Below are 25,671 nucleotides of genomic sequence, written 5' to 3' on the forward strand. Positions count from 1 at the left end.
GAGGAGACCTCCCGGGAGGGGAATGAGGTAGAATAAGCAGATGTCTTCACTCTCCAGGCGTTCACGAGTGTTCAGTGACGAGGAACGGTGGGTGCTGTGACTTAGAAGCCGAGAAGGACATGGGGGGAATGCTGGGATGGAAAGATGGGGCCTCTGTGCACAGGCAGCCGGGGGACGACGCCATCGGCAGAGCCAGCAGTGTGAGCACAGCTCCGGGGGAAGCCGGGCTGGAGCTGAGGGACACGGGAGGCCGAGGGACATTGCCCGGTAGAGGGAAACGGAGGCTGTGCAACTGCAGGTTTGCCTTCGGAGAGTTGTTTCCTTGCTAACCGACGCATCTAAGCGTTCCTTTTGGATGCCGTGGGGAGCCGGTGGGGGCCCCCGCTCCCCGGGGTGCCGACCCTGCCTTCTGATGCTTGAGACTCATGCGGGTCGCACTGCCAGTCCTTTCGTGACCTTTGACTCCAATTGAGCAAGAGAAGCCCAGGAACTTCCTGAGAGACAAGGTCACAGCACATGGGAAGGCTAGCAGGTAACCGACCGCACCAGCTAGCTTGGCCTCAATTGCAAACAATACTTTCCATTTGTGGTTGGCTGTGTGCAGCGGTAGGATCGTTGGCTAGAGGGCTGGCTGCATAGAGAGAGCTTTCCGACAAGTGAGAGTTGGGGACATTTTGGCCTTTGGTAGTAGATGGGAATTAGAGAGGGAACTGCAATAAAATGAAGTGGGCCCCTGGCCCTCGCGGGAGGTTGTGCTTAATGATGTCGAAAGAAAACACGGAGTACTACTGGGAGGTGGGGGGGGGGGGGCTTGGACAGCGGACTAAGCTGAGGGACAAGGGAACCTGGGCTACAGTTCTAGAATGTTCCAGCTGGAAACAGGATAGGGAGCTCCTAATCAAAGCTGATCTGCAGGTGCTCTGGGAGTTTGACTTGGGGGCATGTTCAAGAAATAGAACCATAAAGAAAAAAATACAAAAGCTTAGAGTTTTCTTACTTAAAAAAAAGAGAAATGAAAAGTGTTTCCGTGATTAAGGCCAGCTTCAGGATTCTGGCTCTGGGGCCATCTTCAAGTCGTCTCTGTTTGGGAGTTCATGACTTTGAGAGACTCTTTTCTTTTCTCCTCTAGGCCACAGGGGCCTGGAGCCCAGATGGCTACTTCCAGTGTTTTCCAGAAGCTGCTGGAAACAATGCTCATCTTGTGTATGTTGACAGTGTGTGCTTCTGCCTTGACCACTGAGCCAGGGGAACAAGCAGGTAAGAAGCTAGCTGGAAAAGGGCTTGGAAAAAGCTTGGAGCTTTTCTGGGAGGAAATTTCCAAATAGTATTTCATTATTTTATCAAAAACCAAGGTACAAAATATTCATGTTTTAGTGAATAAACAGTGCTGCTCCTTGCTCATTTCATTTGCTCAAGCCCTGGTGTGGATCAATCTTACCAAGGAACAAATCTAAGATATGTCTAATTTACTCTTAAAAAAATAGTACTGGAATTGACACTGTGGCTCAAGTGGTAGAACGCTAGTCTTGATCACAAAGAGGCTCAAGGACAGTAAGCAGGTCCTGAGTTCAAGCCCTACAACTGACCAAAAAAAAAAAAATAGTACCTTTGACTCAGGAGGCTGAGATCTGAGACACTCAGTTCAAAGCTAGCTCCAGCAGAACAGTCTGTGTGATGTGTATCTCCAGTGAACCACAGAAAACAGGAAGCGGTACTGTGACTCACAGTGATAAAATGCTAGCTTTGAGCAAAAGAGCTCAGGGACAGTGCCCAAGCTCTGGGTTCAAGCCCCATGGCCAGAAAAAAAAAATAGTGCCTTTGAATTCAACCAGATAATTTGTCAGAACTCTGATCTTCCTTCTGAGATCTGCTTAAAATGTCAACCAGTGAAAAATAAAACCAAATTACAAACAAGAGGTTGTCCCCATTGAGAGTGGTTATCTGACTAACGGTTGGAATTGATAAGCGGCGCCTGGCTTGGCATTCCTGAAATCATGGTAACAGAGGGTGTTGCGTGGGTCCCCGGGATTGGTTTATGTTGTTTGGGACATGCAGCATCTTCAGATGTGCCCCTCGGCTGATGGCAGCTTCAGTCTGGGATCTGGGCAGGGTTGGGATGTGGGAAGTGCTGGGACCTAACGCCTGGATGTCTCTGTGGTCTCCCCATTCAGCGGCTTCAACCCCCTGCCAATATCATGGTAAGCATTACAAAGCAGAATACAGGCTGGAAGGGGAACCTGTGGTTCTGACGTGTCCTCTGGTACAGTCTCCGGTAGAGGCAAATGCCAGCTCCCACATCCAACTGGCCTGGCGTAGAAACAGCTCGGCCCAGCTGGTCCCAGGAAAAGAACCAAGGATGTGGGTTGGAGATGGTGCTCTCTGGCTCCTGCCCGCCTCGAGGGAGGACTCTGACACCTACATCTGCACGGTCAGGTAAGCCCCCGCGGGACAGGGCTGGGGGAGCACTCCTCCTGGAACAAGGGGTTTCTGCAGGTGTTTGACTGACAGTCTGGATTTCCAAGTACCCGAGTGAGAATCCATATGGCGTTCTGGCTGCCCCTGGAGTGCCCGGGACTTGGATGTTTTCTAGCTCCCTCCTCTCCTTTGATGTACCTGGTCTTTGCTTACATGTCACTTCTTTGGGGAAGGCTTTCCTATACCCTGTTGTTGTTTTCTTGATCATGTTTTCCTTGCTCCTTCATGTTTTCTTGATCATGATGCCTCTCTCTCTCTCTCTCTCTCTCTCTCTCTCTCTCTCTCTCTCTCTCTCTCTCTCTCATTTGTCTACCCTATCAGAAGGCAGGGGAGGAGCTTGGTCTATGTTCTTCATGGATCAGTCCACAAGCTAACGAAATAAGAAACAGATTTGGAATCCTGTGTAGAATTTTAGAGTTGGGTGGGGTCTTAGAAATAATTAAGTCAGATCGCCTGTTTTATGGGTAAGAGAACCCGAGTTGCTTACATGCACAGGAGAGCTGATGCTAGAGGACACCATTCTGAACGGGTCTCCCCCACTTTTTGCCTTGTTGCTTTTGAAAAAAAAAGATAGCAAAATACACATAACAAAAATTTACTTTGTGTGTATGTGTGTGTGTGTGTGTGTGTGCGCGTGCGCGCACGCGCGTACACACTAGTCGTAGTGCTTGAACTTTGGGCCTCATGTTCTTGCTCAGCATTTTTCCTCCAGGCTGGTGTTCTACCACCTGAGCCACACTTTGACTTTTGCTTTTTTGCTCGTTAACTGGAATCTCTAGGATTTACTTGCCTGGGCTGGCTTTGAACTGAGATCCTGAGAGCTCAGCCTCCTAAGAATGTAGGATTACAGCTACCGAGGGCTACCTTAACCATTTTTAAGTGTATGTATCAGGACCAGTAAGTTCTTTGTCATGGCTGTTGTGACCATCTCCAGAGCATTTTCATCCTTCCGTACTGAAGTTCTGTCCCCATTGAACACAGCTCTCCTTTGTGTCTGTGAGGTTGACTCCTCCTTTCTACTTTCTGTTGCTATGTCTCTGTCTTCTATCAGTAGACTCACATGATGTTTGTTTTGCTGTGACTGTTCTACTGATGGCACGGCGTGATGCCTTAAAGATTCATCTGTGTCATACTGTGTCAGAATTTCCTTCCTTTACTAGGCTGAGAATTACTCAGAATGACGTCCACAGGTACTTGGGTGGGTTCTGTCTTTTGACTCTTGTGAATAGGCCAGTATGAACGTGAGTGTGCAAGTTCCTGTATGCAGCTTATTCATTGATGTCGTTCTTTTGATATATTTCTAGAAGAGAAGATGCCGGATCCTTTAGCACTTGTATGTTTAGTTTTTGCGAGGAACTGCTGTGCTGTTTCCCATAGTGGAGGCATCATTTTACATTCCTAATGCTTATTTTCTTTTCCCACTTTTCATAACAGTTTCTCAGGGGTAGGAAATGGTATCTCATTGTGGTTTTGAATTGAATGTCCCTAGCGATTAGTGATGCTGAGCATTTATTTATTTTGCCAGTCCTGGGACTTGAACTCAGGGCTTCAGCACTGTCTCTGGCTTCTTTTTGTTCAAGGCTAGCACTCTACCCCTTGAGCCACAGCGTCACTTCCGGCTTTTTCTATATATGTGGTGCTGGGGAATTGAACCCAAGGCTTCATGTGTACGAGGCAAGCACTCTACCACTAGGCCATATTCCCAGCCCAATGAGGAGCATTTTTTGATGTATTATTTGGCTTTTGTTTTTCTTCCTTGGAGACCCATCTATTCAAGTCCTCCCCCCACCTCCCGCTTCCTTACTTTCCAGGTCAGCCCTTGGGCTGGAACTTCCGAGCCTGAATCCTGGATGCTATCTTTGAGTGTTTTTTTTTTTTTTTTTTCAAATTTTTATTATCAAGCTGATGTTCAGAGAGGTTATCTTTGAGTGTTTTTTGTTTGTTTCTTGCTTGCTTAAAAAATATTTATTTATTGTCAAAGTGATGTACAGAGGGGTTACAGATTCATTCGTAAGGCCGTGGGTACATTTCTTGTACAATCTGTTCCCTCCTCCCTCGTTTCCCCCCTCCCCCCTCCCTTTCCTTCTCCCCTCATGAGTTGTTCAGTTGGTTTACACCAAATGGTTTTGTAAGTATTGCTTCTGGAGTCATTTGTCTTTTTATCCTTTGTCTCTCAATTTTGATATTCCCTTTCCCTTCCCTAGTTCTAATACTAGTATACACAGTATCCAGGGTACTCAGATGGGATACAGTGATAGTACAGGAACAACCACAGGAAGGGGATACAAATTTTTGTTGTTCCTCTCTCTCTCTCTCTCTCTCTCCCCCTCTCTCCTGCCCTCTCTCTCTCACCCTCTCTCTATTCTCTCTTTCTCTTTCTTTCTCTCTCTCTCCCCCCTCCCCGCCTCCCCCCCCCCCTACCATTCTACCACTTGAGTCATAGCTCCACTTCTGGCATTTTGATGGTTAATTGAAGACAAGAGTCTTAGGGACTTTCCTGCTCAGCTTGGCTTCAAACCACAATCCACAGATCTCAGACTCCCGAATAGCTAGGATTACAGGAGTGAGTCACCAGTGCCTGGGCTCCTTTGCCCATTTTAAAAATTGTATTTTTGTTGTCTTGTAAAAGTTCTGAATATAAAGCCCTCATTAACCATATGGCTTGCAAATATTTTCTTCTATTCTGTGATTCCTCATTCACTCTGTTGAAAATGTCATTTGATGTAGGAAAGGTTTCAATTTTGAGTAATTTTGATTTCTTTCTTTGTATTTGTCTGTGCTTTTGACATCAAGACTAACTGCCCCAACCAGTGTCATGATTCCCTTAGAAATTCCCATCTAGAAACTTTATAGTTTTAGTCTTTAAAATGTGGTTCTTTGAAATGTTTTCAGTTATTTATTTTTTTGTGTACAGTGTGATGTGAGGTTTTAGCTTCATGTGAAAGTTTCACATAAAACAAAACAAAATAAGACAACCAAACCACCGTGGAAAGTCTTTCCTTTCCCTCTTGAACAATCTTGACATATGCAGTTGCTTCTTGGAGGGTAACGTGGTAAAGGCTCACGTTGGTGATCACAAAAGTCTCCTCGTTTGGTTCTTTGGAAAGGGTGAAGATAGAACCTTGGCCTGATTGGGAAATAGATTTTCCTCTCCAGCTATTGTTCTGTTCTTCCCCAAGGATCTGTTTGCATCATCCACCAGTTGGCTTGAGCCCTTCCAGATTTCATAAACATAGTTAAAGAGAAACCGTCATTGCCCATTCACATTGATAATGAGACCCAGAGAAAGTGACATCTTTAGTGCAAAGGAGTTACTTATGCACTGAAGAGTTTCAGTCAACATCAGCTCCAGTCAGTCTCTGTGTATATGCGAGTGTGTGTGTGTGTGTGTGTGTGTGTGTGTGTGTGTGTGTTAGTATCAGGACTTGAACTCTTTTTTTTTTTTTTTTTTGGCCAGTCCTGGGGCTTGGACTCAGGGCCTGAGCACTGTCTCTGGCTTCCTTTTGCTCAAGGCTAGCACTGCCACTTGAGTCACAGCGCCACTTCTTGCCGTTTTCCATATATGTGGTACTGGGGAATTGAACCCAGGGCTTCATGTATATGAGGCAGGCTCTCTTGCCACTAGGCCATATTCCCAGCCCGGGCCTTGAACTCTTGCTTACCATTTTTGCCCATGGCTGGTGCTTTGCCACTTGAGCCTTGCTTCCACACCAATATTTTGCTGGTTAGTTGGACTCTCACAAACTTTTCCGCTTAGGCTGGCTTCGGACCTTGATCTTCCAGTTCTCAGTTCACTGAGTAGATAAGATTGTAGGTGTGAACCAATGGTGCACAGCTTTTTATTTTATTTTTATAGGACTTTTTTAAAATGGCTCTGAGGTAGAGGAGCAGTGGGAATCTCAATATACTGACACGCCTTTCTTTAGGTCTGGGACGTTTTCCTGGCTGACTTTTCAGACTCCCTTCCAATGGCTCAATGCTGGGCTTCAAGTAGAGTGACAATGACCAGCGGTTGCCGTAATAACTCTGGCCTGTGCAGTCACAGGACATAAGCCTGCTTTGCCTTGTGATTTTGGTGACCACGCTACCTAGAACCCACGCAGACTTTCTGCCATGCAGAGCAGTCGCGGTGAGGTTCCTGGAACAAATGGCCTCCAAGCTCAGCCCAAGGGGAATTACCAGATCCGTGTGTGAGCAGCTTCGCGACTCTCAGTATGTCTGGTAGGCTTGGTTCCCAGAAGTGCTGCCTTAATGGGTGGACTTCCTCAGCCCTGCTGGGCTTTCAGCCTTGCTGTGACTAGCAATAGCCAGGCCAACTTAAGCGATTACCTAATTTTTTTGTGTGTCGAACTTTTCTCATGAACATGTTATAATAATTCCCACCTTGTAGAAGTGAGAATAAATGAGCTATATACATAAAGCACAGCTCAGCATCTGTCTAGCTATCTTCATGATAACTTTTCAAGTGCACACTGTTTTTTTTTTTTTTTTTGGCCAGTCCTGGGCCTTGAACTCAGGGCCTGAGCACTGTCCCTGGCTTCTTTTTGCTCAAGGCTAGCACTCTGCCACTTGAGCCACAGCGCCACTTCTGGCCGTTTTCTATATATGTGGTGCTGGGGAATTGAACCCAGGGCTTCATGGATAGGAGGCGAGCACTCTTGCCACTAGGCCATGTTCCCTGCCCATGCGCCCTGTTCTTTAGCCTCATTCTCTTATTTCTTCGACTTGAAGTGAGATCCTACATTCTTTTCAGCCGAGAGTTCATTTCCTTCCTTTTTCTGAGCATAAAATGTTCGCTCATCTATTTTATCTTTTTTGAAACCAGATATGGAAATATAATATAGACATTGGTTTTATATGTTCCAATGATTGTTCTTACCTTTCAGTAGTAAGCAGTTAACAGCATTTCTTTTGCCTATATTTTTCATATTCCATTGCTTCTTTGGCTATATACTGTGATTCATTTTGTTGTATAATTATTATCCCACAGGTAACAATATCTTTATCATCTTATTGAATATATCATGTATCTTAGGTAATTAGAAACTTAGCTGAGATAGTTGCATTTTTATGTATGTTTTTCTACTGTATGTTTTGAGGATTATGCCCAGTACCTCATGCATGGTATGCGTATACTCAACCACTAAGCTAGCCCCATAATCCCTTGCTTTCTTAGCTTACAAATTAGCTTTTGCTAGTTGCAGTGACTCCTGCTTGTAATTCTAGCTACTTGGGAGATGGAGACCAGGAGGATTGCAATTTGAGGCTGGGCAGGGCTAAAAGTTCATGAGACTGTCATATCAACAAATAAAAACTGGGTGTAGACGTATACACCTACATTCCCAGCTATGCAGAAAGTATTCAGGTCAGTCTGAGCATTAATTCAAGATCCTACTTAAAGAAAATACCTTCAAAGCAAAATGCTCTAATGCTTGAGCCATGCCCCATTTGCCTGCCAGTGTCTAGCCTTAAGTTCAAACCCAAGTAATACAAAAAAAAAAAAAAAAAGACCATTTGTTTTAGTTACCATCTTCCATTCATTTCCTCTGTGTTTCCAGCAAAGTTTGGCTACTGCTGTTTTCTCAGTGCTAGGGTTTTGCTAGAATTTTGGCATTGCAATTGTGGAGGGTCAACACACACACACACACACACACACACACACACACGCACGCACATGCACAACCACAGCAACACTTAAAAACTAAACTCAGAAGTGCATTCCCTCCATGCAGGATTGCAAACAATTGTATTGTTTAGAGGAAGTTCCCACAGCTTTCTGCTGGACTTCAGTTGGTAAATGACTCCCAAGAGAAAGGCACAGGAAGTTTTCCTTCTATGGAAAATGGCTCTTAGGAGACAAGCGCTCCATTAGGAGACAAGCTCTCCATTCAGATATGGTTCTCTAGATCATGAAGCTGGCACAGGCTTAGGAATTGGAATATTCAAGATCCTTTGAGAGGACTTGGGGATTCCTTAGTGGCTTTTGATGGCATTGGTATCAGGCTGGTGAAAGATTGATTATCTGCCAAAGCACAGAAAAATGGCTGTTTCTACTCAATTAGGATGCAGTGCTCTTTGTACCCCAAGGACTTAAAAGGAACTGAAACACCATCCTCACCAAGAAAGCGAAGATACAGAAGTTAATGGGGCTGGGAGAAACATTGTTCATTTCATTGAGCTTTATATTTTGCCGTTTCTGGCTGTTTATTATTCTTCCTTATGTCTTTCCTTTTAAACCAGAAATGCCTCTCAATGTGGTGAAATGTCCACTGAGCTGAGAGTTTTTATGAACACAAAAGCTTCCCTGAAGCTCATCTCCTACGTTCAATTTGTGACTTTGTCAACCACTGGGATGTTAGTGTGTCCTGACCTGAGGCCCTTCCTCCCTCACAGAACTGATACGAAGATTCGCTGGTACAAGGTACACCTCAAACACACACCATCGCAGATGATGCTCTACCAGCCACAGGCAAACTGTATTAAGACCCACTTTCGAAGATAATCCATTGTTTTCACTTACATATATTACATGTACCTATATTTAAATATATGTATTACACAATTAAAAAGAATGTCTGTGCCAGGGGTTCATGCCTATAATCCCAGCTTCTCAGGAGGCTGAGATTTGAGGAATGCGGTTCAAAGCCAACCCAGGCAGGAAAGTCTGTGAGGCTCTTGTTTGTCTCCACTAAAACTATTTTTTTTTTAAAGCAGAAAGTAGAGCTGTGGCTCATGTGTTAGAGCACTAGCCTTGAGCAAAGAGAACTTAAGGATAGCAGTCAGGCCCTAGGTTCAAGCCTCAGGACCAGCACACACACACACACACACACACACACACACACACACACACACACACACACACAATGGCTCTTATTGATATTTCCTTAGCTGTGTGTGGATTGGATGAGGTTTCTCAAAACTGATTTGTGAAGGCAGAAGAGAAAATGAATAAAGACTAGCTGAAGAAAATGGTGTTTTAGTATATCATTTATTTGCCTATAAAATTCCTGTTTCTGTAATAAAATTATATACTTACTAAAGAAGATTTTTTCCCCCACTTTTGGGCCAGTATTGGGGCCTGAACTCATATCTTGTGCTCTTATTTAGCTGATTTAGATGTTTTGTTCACAGCTGGTACTCTACCGCTTGAGCCCAAGTTCTACTTCTAGCTTATTTTACCGGTTAATTGGAAATCGGTCTCACTGACTTTTTCTGCCTGGGCTGGCTTTGAAGTGTGATCCACAGATCTCAATTTCCCAAGTAGCTAGAATTACAAACATGAGTCACCAGTGCCTTGCTCCTGAAAAAAGTTTTTTTTTTTTTTTAAGAGCACATGACAACATTTGAACTAACCAAGTAAATTCCCCTTTATCTGATGAAATCAAAATCAAGTGTTTTGATGGTTCTTAGTGAGATTGCCAGACATCCTTTAGGCAGCCCTCAGGATGGCACAGTACAGCCTGGAGCCAAATTGAGCTTCTCCATGTCTGCCTCACTAATGAACTAAAGTTGTTTTCACCTTTTAAATAGAAGAAGATTGCATTTCATATCTAGAGTTCAATACACAAAGTGTCCATACATAAAACTCTGTTGGCACATAGCCATCTTTGTTCCTGCTTTCACGTGGCGTGGTTATGACAAAGACAATGTAGAATGTGGCCCCTAAAGTGGCCTTTAAGTATTCCTATGTGGACTGTTGCTTGCTGGGGCCATTTCCTGAAGGCATTTGTCAATATACTCTAGAGATTGAAACTAAAAGGACAGTTATTCAATGATGGGAATTAACTTAGTCAGCTAGTGTCAGTGATAGGTAGACCAGTTGGTTGGTATAACTGTAAGCGCTATGTAACAGATATGATATGATAGACTGTATGTTTATATGATACATACAATATGTAGGTATTTATGCATGCATAATATGTATGATACTGATTTAATATTGCAAATGTCACAATTATTTTCTGAAAGTAGAGTAGCCAGCTCCTATGAATAAGATGGCTCAGCTTTTAGGTTAGAAAGATTGTTCAGAAGACAGACAACAGGTTTCACCTGCAGAGGAAAAAGCCCAGATGTATGTGGTGCCTCACACCTGTCATCCAGGTTACTAGGGAGAAATGGAGATTGAGAAGGTCAACTTAGGCAAAAAGTCTTCAGAAAAAATAAACAAAGCAAAACAAAACCCGTAAACACCCTTTTCTAAAAACACTCTTAACAAGCCAACATCAGGTAATATTTTGGTTGTGAACTCAACACTGATTGATTGAGATACACATTAATTAATTAATTACATTACATGAACAACATTATGTTAATAATGTATAAATATTATATTAATATATTAATGTTAATATAATATAGCAATGAGTAATATAATACTATAATAATATATTAGTAACGGTACATATTAATAATGTATAAATACATTTTCACTTAAGGATTCTGTGCTTTTGGATGAAAACAACAGCAAATTTGTGGGAATTGGCAAACGCTTGATCATCTTGAATGCATCTATGGAGGATGCAGGCTATTTCCGATGTGTCCTGACTTTCGCTCTCAGGGGCAAGGAATACAATGTCTCTAGGAATATCGAACTTCTCGTCAAAAGTAAGTACCAAGGTCCCTACCCTTCCTGTCCACCGACAAATCTAAGAGCAAATTGAGGCTCACATTGAAGCTCTGTAATGTCCTTCGTATGCAAGGGAAAATGGATACATCAAGTCTTCTAAAGGGTGATGAGACGTGTAAGTGACACTTTGAAAGATATAAATCATAAAAGATGAAAAAAAAAAGAGTTAAAAGTGAATAGGCTAAGACAGAGGCATAAACCTAGTGCCAGAGGGGGCAGAACACTGGTTTCTTTAGAAAAGGGCAAACGCTCAGCACTGGATTGCCTTCAGCTCAGAACCAGTGGCTCAGGCCTGTAGTTCGAGCTACTCAGAATTTTTTAGTTTAATTGGAGATGCACTGTAAGTCTCTTAGATACTTTCCTTCCTGGGATGATTTTTGAACTGTGATTCTCAGATATCAGTCTCCTGAGTAGCTAGGAGTACAGACATGAGCTACTGGTACATGGCTTCTTTCTCTTTCTCTCTCTCTGTCTCAATCTCTCTCTCTTTCTGTCTCTCTCCCTCCCTTACTTCCTCCTTTACTTCCTCCCTTCCTTCCCTCTCTCCCATCCTCCATCCCATCCTCCATCCCTCCCTCCTTTCCCACTTTCCCTCCTTCCCTCCTTCCCTTCCCTTCCTTCCTTCCTTCCTTCCTTCCTTCCTTCCTTCCTTCCTTCCTTCCTTCCTTCCTTCCTTCCTTCCTTCCCTCCCTCCCTCCCTCCCTCCCTCCCTCCCTCCCTCCCTCCCTTCCTCCCTCCCTCCCTCCCTTCCTTCCTTTCTGTGATAGTCCTTGCTGGCTTCAAACTTGATATAAATCCAGGCTGGCTTTGAGCTTACTATATACTCAAGCTGGCTTCCAACTCATGATCTACCTGCCTCAGCCTCCTGAGTTATAGGATTACTGATATGTGCCACCACACCCAGTCCTACATCATTTTAAATAATTCAATGCATAAAAACTTGCATGGTGTAGAATTTTTTACTTGTGGCCTCATATTGACACTCAAAATGTTAGGGTGGTGGACTGGGAATATGGCCTAGTGGTAGAGTGTTGGCCTCATATACATGAAGCCCTGGGTTCGATTCCTTAGCACCACATATATAGAAAAAGCCAGAAGTGGCACTGTGGCTCAAGTGGTAGAGCGCTAACCTTGAGCAAAAAGAAGCCAGGGACAGTGTTCAGGCCCTGAGTTCAAGCCCCAGGACTGGCAAAAAAAAAAAAAAAGTTAGGGTTGTTGGAATACTTCAGCCTGAATTTTTAGAGCGAGGAAGCTCAACTGGTATCAGAAACTACTATACTTGAAAATAATTTTGGGGACAGGGTTGTCTACGGTTTACCATTTTCAAGATTTATTCCATAACTCCTATATAGGTAAAATTTGGGAGAAAATTTGGGACAAATAGCAGAAAATTGTGTGAGTGAGACCTAGACTTCCCTGGAAAATATCCTATGTTTTTTTTTTTTTTTTTTTTTTTTTTTGGCCAGTCCTGGGCCTTGGACTCAGGGCCTGAGCACTGTCTCTGGCTTCTTCCCGCTCAAGGCTAGCACTCTGCCACTTGAGCCACAGCGCCGCTTCTGGCCGTTTTCTGTATATGTGGTGCTGGGGAATCGAACCTAGGGCCTCGTGTATCCGAGGCAGGCACTCTTGCCACTAGGCTATATCCCCAGCCTGTTTTTTTTTTATTGTTTTAATTTTTATTTAGTAGGATTCAAATAAAATCCCAGTAGGATTTTTTTTTTATAAACAAAAGTTTTTAAAAAATAAAATTCAGCAAGGTGCTGGTAGTTCACCTCTATACTCCTAGCTACTCATGAGACTGAGATCTAAGGATTGGGGTTCAAAGCCAGTCTGGGCGGGAAAGCTTGTAAGACTCTTTCCTCCAATTAACCACCAGAAAAGCTGGAAATGAAGCTGTGGCTCAAGTGGTAGAACATTAAGCTTGAACAAAAGAAGCCTGGAGCTGAGAGTAAACACACTCAATTCAAACCCCAGGAATAGAACAAAAAAGAAAGGAAAAGAAAAGAAGAGGACAGGAAAGAAAGAAAAAACTTTACACTTTATACAAATGAATTAAAAAGGGATCATAAGATAAAAAATCAGATTAGAAATCTTTAAAAAAAAACCCAGAGAAAATGTCCTCTCCTCTTGATAAGTAAAAATGATAAAATAGCTTTCATCAAAAAACATAAAAGACAAGAGAAGAATCTGGAAGCCACTTACCCAGTGATGGGCCTGCATGCCAAAAGCACGAACAACTCCAAACACGAAGGAGTGGAAAGAATTTCAAAACGCACAGAATGTTGAGGATATCCTTCACAAAGAAGGTACTTGGATGGCAAAACCAACTATCTGCTCATGTCCACTGTTGCAGGGACTGAGACTGGTACACATTAAACGACTGCAAAAGTGAAGAGACAGCCAGGATCTGAAGGCTCACGCCTGGAATCCTAGCAACTCAGGAGGCTGAGATCTGAGAACTACAGTTCAAAGTCACCCAGGGTGGGAAAGTCCATGAGACTCTTATCTCCAACTAACAAGGAAGTGGAAGTATGATTCCTGGGGTACAGTGCTATCCTTGAACACAAAATTTCAAGGACAGCTCTCAGGCCTTGAGTTCAAGCCCCTGACCAGCACACTTGCACATACCAACACACACACACACACACACACACACACACACACACACACACACACACACATTCTTCTATTAGCATGGGGGGGGGGGCGGCGGTGTTTACCAATTTCCAATTCCCAAAATTTCCAATTCCCAAGAGTGGTGAAGATGGAAAGGACAGGAATGCCCATGTCCTGCTGGCAGCGATGCAGATTGGTCCAGCCAGCCAGGCTGGAAACCCATCTCACAATTTCTTGTACATTTGAAGACATACTTGTTCAGTGATCCAGCAAGCTCATTCCTATGTACTTATTCTAGATACATAAAAACATGTTCAACAGAAGCTAGTACAAACATGTTTATAATCTAGTGCCACCGACCTCATGCTTTAAAAGTTTGCTTTATAGGGCTGGGGATATAGCCTAGTGGCAAGAGTGCCTGCCTCGGATACACGAGGCCCTAGGTTCGATTCCCCAGCACCACATATACAGAAAACGGCCAGAAGCGGCGCTGTGGCTCAAGTGGCAGAGTGCTAGCCTTGAGCGGGAAGAAGCCAGGGACAGTGCTCAGGCCCTGAGTCCAAGGCCCAGGACTGGCCAAAAAAAAAAAAAAAAAAAAAGTTTGCTTTATAGTATGTATATTTTGCTCCAAAAAAAGGAAAGAAATAAAACATGTCTCTCCTTTAGTCAGAGGGGAAAAAAGGTGTAAAATAGCTCTAATCACAAGTGCTCAAAACTAAAGAAAAAAAAGCCCTAATGACCCGTATGCCATGTTTTATATACCAAAGAGCTGAAGACTATGTCATGTGTCTTATGTACTGAATAGCTGATTCATTTGGAACCTTAAAAATGTTTTTATTATTATTGTCAAGGTGATGTAGAGAGAGGTTGCAGTTCATTTTCAATATAGTGTCTAGTGAGTATCACTGCTGAATCAGTTTACCCTTTGTCGCTCCATTTCTGTGCTTCCCCTTCTACTCCCCAAATCAGATAGACTTACATACAAGACAAAAGGTACAAATAAGGGAGGGAGTGACACTGGTCAAAAAGAAATGGACTCATTACCTGACTTATGTAGCTGTAACCCCTCTGTAAGGTAAGGAGTACATTCTTGTTAAACACTGTTATTCCACTTTCCCTTCCCTCAGATTCCCTTCCCCGCAAAGTTGTAAAGTTCATTTCCAACATAGTGTTTTGTGAGTATCGCTGTTGTATTGGCTCACCCTTAGTCCTTTGTCTCACATTTTGTTATTCCCCTTTCCTTCCCCAAGTCAGATAAATGTATAAACAAGACACAGGGTACCAAAATAAAAAAACAGTGATGCAGGGGATAAAGCAAAGAAAAAAAAACAAAAGAAAAAAGAAATAACTTCACACAGTATGTTAAAACAAAAACGAAACCCACTTGTTTCCATAACTTGGGAGTTCAATTCAATTAGCATCATTTTATATGATCATATGCACATACTTATTAAGACTTTGCGGTCATCTCCTAAGAATATCCTCCTTTGGTCTCATGGTATGGATGTTTAGGATACTGTTTATCATGTTCAAGTGTATTTTTCATCATTTACGATCCTCTGTGTTTACTTGTAGATTTTTAGACTCATCCTAATTATTATAACTGAGGGAAATCATGCAACCTATGTTTCTTTGGGTCTGGCTTTCTTCCCTTGCTATAATTTTTTCTGTTTGTTATGAATGGAGCAATGTCATTCTTTCTGATGGAAGCATTGAATTCCATTCTATATATATATATATATATATATATATATATATATCACATTTTCTCGATCCATTCTTCTACTGAGGGGCATCTGGGTTGAATCCATATCTTGGCTATGGTAAAATGCTGCAGGGAGGGGTAACATTGTTTGAAAAGAAATGTACATATTACCTTACTTAGGCAACTGTAACTCCTCTGTACACCGTCTTTACAGAAACAAAATACTGTTTCAGTGAACATGGTTGTACTAGTAGCTTTAGTGTGGCCTGGTTTGTGGTCAATTGGATAAATGCCTAGGAGTGGAATTGCTGGATAAAGAAGTTCTTTGTTTAGTCTTTTAAGGACCCTCCATACTGCTTTTGAACAAGTTTGCATTCCCACCAACAGTATAGTAGCATTCAATGGTAACTTTTACAAGCACTTCCGAGAGCCTTGAAAACAAACGTCTTAAATAATTGGTCTATGAGTGGAGCGCTGGTGGCTCACGCCTATAATCCTAGCTACTCAGGAGGCTGAGACCAGAGGATCACCATTCAAAGGCAGCCCGGACAGAAAAGTCTGTGAGATTCAGCTCCATTTAAGCAGTAAAAAACTGGAAGTGGATGTTTAGCTCAAGTGATAGAGCCCCAGTTTCGAGCAAAAAAAAGTCAAGCGACAGAGTGAGGCTCTGCATTCAAGCCCCAGGACTGGTATCCCCTACTGACCCCCATGATTGGGTCTATGAAAGAAAAATTCCTCAGAGAGAATCCAGAAGTTCGTTTTTTTTTAAATCAATGCTTCATATTTTCCATGCACTCCTAGGTTATATTTCTTCTCCTGACCCGTGATTATCCATTCATATCACCTTCCTGTTCTCCCCACAGGGAGAATGGCGTCTTTCTCAGCCTTTCTTTCCGCAGGGTCTACTGTTGTGTTGGTGTGATACCACACAGAAACACTAGGGGGCACCAACCTATACATTATACTATGTTGTTAGCCTACTGCAGGCTCGGTGGCCTCTCAAAGTGTGGTCCTGAGACAGCAGCAGCATTTTCACCTGGATGGCTACTCCTTACAACAGGTGCAAAATCTCAGGCCCCATCCCCCTCTCCATTAGGCACTGGGCATTGACCACTGCTATCTGTGTGGCTCACCCCCCGCTTTGAGTAACCATTTTGATACGAGATCCTGGAGGCTTTTCTCTCTCTCCGTATAGTCCAGCCACTGTCCCATCCCCGTATAGCTCTGAGGGGGCTGTAGGGTAGGAGCCAGCAGCTCTTCAGGCTTTACCATCACCCTGACTATTGTTTATCCGTGTGAGGATTTTGAAATACTCTGTAGAAGGAAAGAGGGTGGTGAAGCCAGTTGAGGGACAGCTCCTAGTTCTCGCCCATCCTCAGCTGTCATTTTTGTACTATTTTGGGTGCCCAGTTTGTTTAAGCTAGTTCTAATCCTTAATCCCCTAGACACTAACCTCTGCACCTCTGAAGACTTTATTTCCTTGGTTAACAAGACATCAGTGGCCCATTACTGGATTTGTTTCTCAGTGTGGGGGTGGGGTTAGCCTTATAGACAGGTCATTTAGTTCTTCAGTCCGTGTGTGTGTGTGTGTGTGTGTGTGTGTGTGTGTGTGTGTGTGTGCGCGTGTGTGCATTGATCTTGGGGCTTGAACTCAGAGCCAGGGTGTGGTCTCTGAGCTTTTTTTTGTCCAAGACTAGCACCCTGTCACTTGAGCCACAGCTCCACTTCTAGAGTTTTTTGAGTGGTTAATAGGATATAAGAGTCTCATGGACTTTGGTGCCCTAGCTGGCTTTGGACCGCAGTCCTTAGATCTCATCCTGTTGAGTAGCTAGGATTACAGGCATGAGCCCTCAGAACTTGGCTCCCTGTGGCTATTCTTTTCGAAGTGAATCTTCAGTGTTCTGTGGTAGGCACTGTGGACAGGAGTGGAAACCTGTGAGCACAGCCTAGCCTGTGGCTACCACCAATGTGCATTCCGGAAGCCTGGGAGGTGAAGGACTAATTGTTTATCTCAGAGCAAAGAACAAAGACCATCTGTCACTGGAATGTGTAACTGTCGCCTCTTCCAGTAAAGTCTCTTCTCTGCTGGGAAAAGCATTGGCCTCCAAATGCTCAATTTTGTGAGGAGATCAACTGTGTTTCCTTTGCCAGAAAAGGGCTGATTAGCACAATGACTGGCCGTATGGTGAAACTTAATTAGATAACAATGGAAACCGAGTGTCAGCTCAAAATCAAGGTTTTCCTAATGGATTCTCTTTTCCTTACGACTTTCTCAGAAAGAAGAGAGGAAACAATCCCTGTAATCATTTCTCCCCTCGAGACTGTAACAGCTTCTCTGGGTAAGGCCTGCAAGGACAGCCATGACATGCCGATGGTGATTCCTACAATCTCTGCATCAGGACTCAGGGCCTGTGGCCTGCTGACCACACCATACCACACCTGTGGTTCCTTTGGGTACCGTGTGCCTGGGTGGAGACCTTAGAACCCCAGTGGTTGGGCCCAGGGAACAAGTACGGGGGGCACTTTCCTTTGTCAAACCTTGTTAGGAATGGTATTATTTGAAGTCAAGGCTACTTTGCTTCATGAAAACTCTACTTATAAATTCTAAACACAACAAGATATCTTTGCATATCTGGCTTAGACCTGTGATCCTAGCTACTCAGGAGGTTGAGATCTGAGAGTCCTCATTTGAAATTCGCTCAAGCAGGAAGTCTATGACACTCTTATCTATGATTAACCGACCAAAAGCCAGAAGAAAAGCTGTGGTTTGAGTGAAAAAGTTCAGGGACAGGGCCCATCTCTTAAGTTCAAGCCCTAGTACTGGCACAAAAAGTAAATATGTAAAATTAAAACAACAACAACAACAACACAGAGTAGATGTCCAGAGACAGCTTCTTACCACCAAAACAACTGATCAGCAGGTTGAGTGGCATAGTCAAAGTACCATGGAAGATTTCATACTTTTCACTCCATTTTGGCTTAGGCTATCCTGGCTGCCCTACTTGTTGGATGGTCCACAGGAGTGGCCTGTGAGGGCAATCAGTGGACTATACTAATAGCATTCTGACATGCAGGCAAGAGATTGCTGCGTACCAAGCGTACCGAGCACCTTCCATGTCTAATAATGTCTAAGAACATGTCTAATAATGTCTAAGAATCACAGTTAGGTAAGGGACTCCTGCGCTATCACATTGAAGACTGCAGAGGGCGCCATCCTTAGAAAAGGCATTTATTTATTTATTTGTTTGTTCATTTATTTATTGAAAGGTTGATTGGGAACGAGTGCCATCTTAGAATGGAGCGTTCCCAGGGGAATGGTTAGAGCTGAGAGGACCAGTCGCTGGAACTTTCTTAAGTAACTAGAATCGCTTGTAGAAGAATTCAGAATGCCCTGTAGGAGCTGAGTGGCCTCAGTGAAGCCATTCGTGTATTTCTGGATTTTCACCCACTTTGAGGACTGGCGGAAGGTTCTAGAGACATAGTAAATAGGAAAGCTTGGTGTGAAAAGACTTGTATGAGGAAACTGTATTTCCTTGTGAGAAGCAGACTTCGCAGTGGAGCGTTGGGGTAGACAGGAAGGATTTCCGGTTGGCTGAGGGATGCCCGTTGCTTGTAATGCCTTTGTTTCCCGTTGACTCCTTATGTCTTGCGGTGCTCAGGATCAAGACTGACAATTCCATGTAAAGTGTTCCTGGGGCCAGACAAAGACCCCCCCTTTGCCTATGTGCAGTGGATGGCGAACAACAGCGAAGTGCAGAACACCTCCCCCGGAGGCCGGCTGACGCAGGGGGACGTCCGGTAGGTGGTCCAGCGCATCTCCCTGCTACTCCATCGCGCTTCCTTACGAGGCAGAGTCACATTTGGCTTCTTAACATGACACACCGCCGCGAAGGTGCTATTTCTGACTTCCACGCTGTTCGGTTTCAAAGGTTCTTAAAACTGAATGTCCAACTCTCACTGGTGGCTCACCCCTGTAAGCCTAGATCTTCGGGAGGTTGAGATATGAGGATCAAGGTTCAAAGCCAGCCTGAGCAGACAAATCCAAGATACTTTGATCTTCAATTAACCAGCAAAAAAAAGCCTGACGTAGAGCTCTGGCTCAATTGATAGAGCATCAGCCTTGTTGAGAAAAAGCCAAGCAACAGCTAAAGGCCTTGAGTTCAAGAACCCAGTAGTGCTTGTACACACACACACACACACACACACACACACACACACACACACACACCAGACTTGATCTAAATCTCTATGAGTATAATTGTAGTTGATCGGTTAGAGGTTGCCTTTTGTAGCTGTTTAGAACATTTTCTTGTATTTTTATTTTTCCAGGTTAAAAAATATTTGGGAATGAATCCATCTCCATCTCCCCTTTTGCCATCTGACCTTATGCTTTCTCCTCCACCCTTATAAAGGCTCTTAGATCTAGCCTCAGTATCTGTACCAGGAACTCTTTTGATTTTTAGGGAATTGTGGGCTGCCCCAGTTTCCAAAGAAGATTGATTAATAAAAGAAAGACAGATTTCGGGCTGGGGATATGGCCTAGTGGCAAGAGTGCCTGCCTCATATACATGAGGCCCTGGGTTTGATTCCCCAGCACCACATATACAGAAAATGGCTAGAAGTGGTGCTGTGGCTCAAGTGGCAGAGTGCTAGCCTTGAGCAAAAAGAAGCCAGGGACAGTGCTCAGGCCCTGAGTCCAAGCCCCAGGACTGGCAAAAAAAAAAAAAAAAGAAAGAAAGACAGATTTCGTTCTTTCTTGTACACATTTATCTTTTGAGGATATTTTTTTCAGTGTGAAACTAGAATGCTCAGATTTCACAAATGGAAGCTATTTGCATGTAAGCAAGGGAGACAATGCAACATTCCGAATTATAAAACATTTCTTTAAATGATGGTTCAGACACTTTGGGTTAGCCTGTCTTTGTCTTTTTTGAAAGACTTATAAAATAAAACCCTTTCTGGGGCCAGCCTCGGCTAGGTAGTAAGAGACCTTATCTGTAAAACAAACTGAAAAGTGCAAAAGGACTGGGGGCATGGCTCAGGTGATAGAGCATTTGTCAAACACTCATGAGGTACCAAATTGAACTTCTAGTTCTAAAAAGAAAAAGTTCTTTCCAGATGGAATTGATTGGAACACGGTTAGCATAATAATTTGCTTCCAAGCCTTTGTTGAAAAGAACACAACTACATGCCCCATAACAGTTACTCCTACTTCATTTTCTTTTTCTCTTATTGCTACTCCTAGGGCTTGCATTCTGGGCTTGGGTGCTCTCTCTCTCTCTCTCTCTCTCTCTCTCTGAGCTTCTTTTGCTCAAGGCTAGCACTCTACCATATGAGCCCCAGCACCACTTCCAGCTTTATCTGAGTAGTTTATTGGAGATAAGAGTCTCATGGGCTTTCCTGCCTGGGCTGGCTTCAAACCACAATCCTCAGATCTCAGCCTCCTGAGTAGCTAGGATCAAGCCACCAGTGCCCGGCTGTTTCTTAAAGAAACAGATTTCCATATTTTTTCTTCTTGTTACTAAAAAAAATAATCCTAGTGGATTCACTGCATGATGTTTTTTGGTACCTGAACTGGGGGTTGAACACGCGTTTGCTTAGCTTTTTACTCAAGGCTGGCTCTCTACCACTCGCTCCATCATTAACTGAAGATGAAAGTCTTCCGCTGCCTGGCTTTCTTGAGAGCTAGGAAGGGTGTTGGACATCTGCCCGCGTTCCACAGGGCAGCTCTCCTCCCTGTCCATGCTCGTCCGCAGCGCTGATCTGGGGTAGAGTGTGTGGAGACAGCAGTAGACACGAAGGGTAGACACGGCTGACGGTGGAGTCCTGGAAGCTCCCTCCTCTTCAATATAGGAATAAGTCCTTGGTAAGAGAGCAAGGCTTCCCCACATTGGACTTCTCTGTTCCCACGCCTGGGTACATGAAAGGCATTTAAAACATGAAAATTTCCATGTAAATGAAAACGAAGGTATGAGTTCTCGTTGTGACAGATGGCCCAATGTGACAAAGCAACGCTTTCAACGTCACTCTGGCCTTCAGAAACCAGCTGAAAAAAACTCTCCTAAATAAGTAAGGAAGTATGTGTCAATTTCTCCTAACTTCATACAACGTGCCATTAGTTCAAATTTGAGAATGTTTGATAGTCTAGATGGTAAAAGATATGCTTACCTTTGGTATGTCACACTTAAATGAGTGTTTTCTCATCCAGGGAGTATTCAGAAAATAATGAGAGCTACATTGAAGTACCACTGCTTTTTAACCCGGTCACAAGGGAGGATCTGCATACGGATTTTACCTGTAAGGTCTACGGCACACGGACTCATCAAGTACTGCATACCACAGTCAAAGAAGGTATGCATTTGGGGGACACTAATGGGAAAAGGAACTTGTTTCATGGTCCACAGATGATCTCCATGTCATCCTTTAACAAACCTCCTACCCTGTGATAATTATTTTTGCTCAATGAGAGGTTGGACATTGAGGAATTAAAAACAAAAACGTAATTCAGTTGCTCCAGGCATGGAGGCTTAACCTTGCAACCTTAGCTACTTGGGAAGTTGGGATCGGGGATGGGGCTTCAAGACTACCCTGGGCATAGAAACTCACAAGACTCGGTCTCCACCGGAGGCTTGGTGTGGTAGCACGTGCCTGTTATTCCAGCTGTTGGAGAAGCACAGTGGTCACACCTGTCATCCCCAGTGACATGGCAAGAACAAGCAGGAGGATTGCAGTGCATGCCACCCCAGCCAGACCCTACCTGCAGAAAGGAGCTGGAGGCACGACTCAAATGGTAGTGTGCCTGTCTTGCAAGCGCAAGGCCCAGAGCTCAATCCCCACGACTGCAAAAACAAAAAACGAAACAAAAACAAATGAAGCGTTAGGTGTTAGAAGGCGCATGACATGGCTCTTGGATGAACTCGTAAGAGCCCTGTGTCCTCACGTGGTCCTGCCTTGGGGCGCCAGGGTCTGCTGTCCTTGAGTGGCCTCTAGGAAAGGGCGGCCCGGTCTCATCTTAAAATGGAGAAGCTAAATCCTACATGAGCTGGGCCTGGAAGATACCAAGGTTCAGAATAGCTCTGAGGTCAAAGACCTTAGAAACAGGAAACAAGTGCAAAAATCAATCCATTATCCATTTAGTCACATAAAAAAGAAGCGCTATCATTTTTGAGTAAATTGATTTCTTCTGTCTATTTAATCGCTGAGCAGGAAAGGGAAGTGCACTTGATGTTGTATGTGTTGACAGTTCCAGAAAGCAACACACGCTACGCCCAAGTGATTCTCAGCAGGAGTAGCCGTATCTTCCAAACAAAGCACACCCAGCACAGCTGTCAACACCTGGCTCCTCCTCCAGCATCACCACAGACTTGGAAGGCACAGCCTGGTGGCCTGGTCCTAGAGAGACTCCGGCCAACCCTCCCCCGCCCCCTTCCTAGGGCAGTTTCACCCTGGGGTCTGTGTGCACTGGGCTATTTGCAGGGCCGCCCCAGGACACCAGGTCTAGCAGGGACACGGGGATTTGGAAATGGAGGGTTCTGTAAAAAGCAACTTTCCTCTGGGGATCAGAGGAGTGAGCCTAAAGAGTCGGTGCTTAGCCAGGTTCTGATGCTGGAGTCCGGAGGGCCAGCCCTTCTCCAGGTCAGGTCATGGGAGGGCCGATGGGGCCTTCCTTCAGGATGGAGGGACACGTTCCATGAGCTGCTCTGAAAAGTGCAGCTTTGTTCGTTTACTTTTTGTGCTGGTACTGGGCCTTGATCTCAGGGCTGTGTGCTCTGGCTTGGCTTTTTTACTCAAGGCTGTCACACTGCTGTTTAAGCTAGATATCCACTTCTGGCTTTTTTTGCTGGTTAATTGAAGAGGTTCCTGGACTTTTCTGCCCAGGCTGGCTTTGAACCATGACCCTCAGATCTCAGCCTCCCTAGTAGCTAGGATGACAGGCGTGAGCCACTGGTGCCTGGCTCCATGAATTTGTAAGGTGAAGAGTCCTTTGGAAAGTCAGGCTGAGATCCTGGTGATTTCTGCGAGCCTGGATAGACTGTGCCAAGTAATAACTTGAAAGTGTGGAATTCTCCATTCCATACTGGAGGCTGAGGGAGCGGAAGCTAGCCAGCGTTTGATAGGGAGTCTTTCTCTCAAAAACAAACAAACAAACAGCAGAATTCAGGCCTCGTGAGCAATGTGTTTATTAATACTATGTCCCCACATGCTCATTTTTGAAGTTCACAGTTATTTCCTGTATTTGCCTAACTCAGAGATGCCTATAGGGTTGACGATACAATAGCCGATCAAAAGAATGAGCTTGTTGTGGCAAAGCCTGCTCTTCCCCTTTGTTTCTTGGTTGAATCCTCAAGCCACCCATGGCCCCTGGAAGAGGGAGGATTGGCCCCTGGCGGTGTCACAGATGGAAAGAGGTCACATGTGAGACACCCCCTCACAGTTGGGACAGTTAGTCCCCAGCACCCGCTCCCTACCTTACAATGTTCTTGGGAACAGATTTTGGCCGGCCTTGCTTGTTTTTCTAATGGCACCAACGCCATTTTCAAATACCCTTGATTTTGGTGTCAATAACATTTCTCAAACCAGTGCAAATTTACAAGGACCACCCCCCCACCCCGCCCTCCAGTGTCCCGGTGTATTTCTCAGCAAACCTGTGCGGCCCTGGCCTGACCTGTCTTGCAGTGAGCGACGCTTCTGTCCTGACATCTCTGTCTTCTCTCCGCAGCCTCCCCCACCTTCTCTTGGAAGATTGCGCTGGCCCCGCTGTCTCTGGTCGTTTTGGTTTTGGGGGGAATGTGGATACGCAGGTGGTGGAAAAGCAGAGCTGAAAAGCATATGGTCTAACCACACTAAGGACTGGCCAAAGACTTTGCATCCTTCTCGTGTACAATAAAGGAAATGCAGTGGTGTAAATTCACCGGTGTCATTTCTCCTGGAAGCATTCTTCCTTGCTGAGGGACTCCTTTCCTCAGCTGTCTGACAAAGCTCTCTGTTTGGAGCAAAGGAATGAAGTCTGAAATTGTTTTCCGAAGATCAGAGCTAGGAACAGAAGTGCACATGGGTGGGTCTGTGTGGCTCTGTCCCCTCTGACCTACTTAAAGGAATGAGCTGGGGCTGGGGTTATAGCTCAGTGCTAGTCTAGCATGTGTGGCGTCCTCAGTTCTATCCTCAGCACCAGCAACACAACAACACAAAGCAACAATGACAACCAAACCAGAATAAATACTAGGAAGTCAGAACTTGTGTTTCTCAGGGAGAGGCAAGAAGAGAGGACACATGAATGCGGAGAGGAAAGGTGGGCAAGAATAGTCATAATATTCAATGTACATAGGTAAACATTGTTGGAGAGATGGGGAGAATGGTGGAAGGACCAAGATGCATTGCACTCATAAACTGATGTACTGAATCGAGATCCCTTTGTACAACTACTTAAAGATAATAATAACCCAAACCAAGACCAAAAGACTGAAACAAAAACAAAACTAACAACCAGGTTAAGATGCTTTTAGTATGAATGAGAGTGGAAACCTAGAAGTGACTTTTCAAATTCATCCACTCTTTCAGCAAAAGTGCGTAGGGAGTCCAATTTGGCTTAAGTCCCAAGGACAATGTTGTGGATTCAATGCTGATTCCTCCCGGGCTGGGATGTAGCTCAGTGGCCAAACGCTTGTTAGCAAGTGCAAAAAAGCACCAAAAAAAGAAAAGAACAACAACAAAAAATGCAGTTAATAAACCCAAGCCACATAAAAAGATGAATCCTCCTTTGAAATAGAAGAGGGGAATACTTAAATCTGTTTTCTTTGAAATGGCAACCATCTGGAACTCTCCATGAGCAGGTGGAAAAGGGCCTGCCTCACAAAAGGAAGTCCGAAAGGTTCCCTGTGTTGCGGCCTCTGTCAATCTTACCCACTCAGAACGGTGGTCTCAGAATTAGTTGTTACTGGATGACGAGACTATTTGCACTCAAGCTGGTGGGAAGTGCCGTTTTGGATCTTTGACTCCCATTTCCTTCGTGGGGAACAGGAAATGTATCTCTTTTTTTATTTCTCCCTACTTTGGCTCTGTTGCACTAAAATAAAATCCTTGCTAACATTGCCAAAAAAACAAACGAACAACAACAACAACAAAAAAAATAGAATAAAACAAAAGGTTCTAAGGCTGTTGGAGAGATAAACATAGTTAAAATGTAATTTCTTACATTTTGATACTAGAAAGGGTAGTTTAGAAACATGACAGCAGAAGAACAGTGAGAACT

General features: G+C 44.2%; 1 protein-coding gene across 1 annotated transcript in view; it reads left to right on the forward strand.

Annotated features, from left to right (window-relative positions):
• The window catches only part of Il1r2 (interleukin 1 receptor type 2), a 44,364-nt gene extending 20,035 nt beyond the window's left edge, over positions 1 to 24,329 (forward strand). The window contains exons 2-9 of the mRNA XM_048353539.1: positions 1,130 to 1,257; positions 2,172 to 2,433; positions 8,716 to 8,896; positions 10,911 to 11,079; positions 17,699 to 17,761; positions 19,082 to 19,220; positions 21,631 to 21,773; positions 24,142 to 24,329. Coding sequence (XP_048209496.1) covers positions 1,130 to 1,257; positions 2,172 to 2,433; positions 8,716 to 8,896; positions 10,911 to 11,079; positions 17,699 to 17,761; positions 19,082 to 19,220; positions 21,631 to 21,773; positions 24,142 to 24,260 — 1,204 coding nt within the window. The 3' untranslated portion in view covers positions 24,261 to 24,329. The remainder of the gene's footprint in view (positions 1 to 1,129; positions 1,258 to 2,171; positions 2,434 to 8,715; positions 8,897 to 10,910; positions 11,080 to 17,698; positions 17,762 to 19,081; positions 19,221 to 21,630; positions 21,774 to 24,141) is intronic.
• Positions 24,330 to 25,671: the final 1,342 nt, after the last annotated feature.

This window comes from Perognathus longimembris, chromosome 8 (genome assembly GCF_023159225.1).
Source record: "Perognathus longimembris pacificus isolate PPM17 chromosome 8, ASM2315922v1, whole genome shotgun sequence".
NCBI lineage: Eukaryota > Metazoa > Chordata > Mammalia > Rodentia > Heteromyidae > Perognathus > Perognathus longimembris.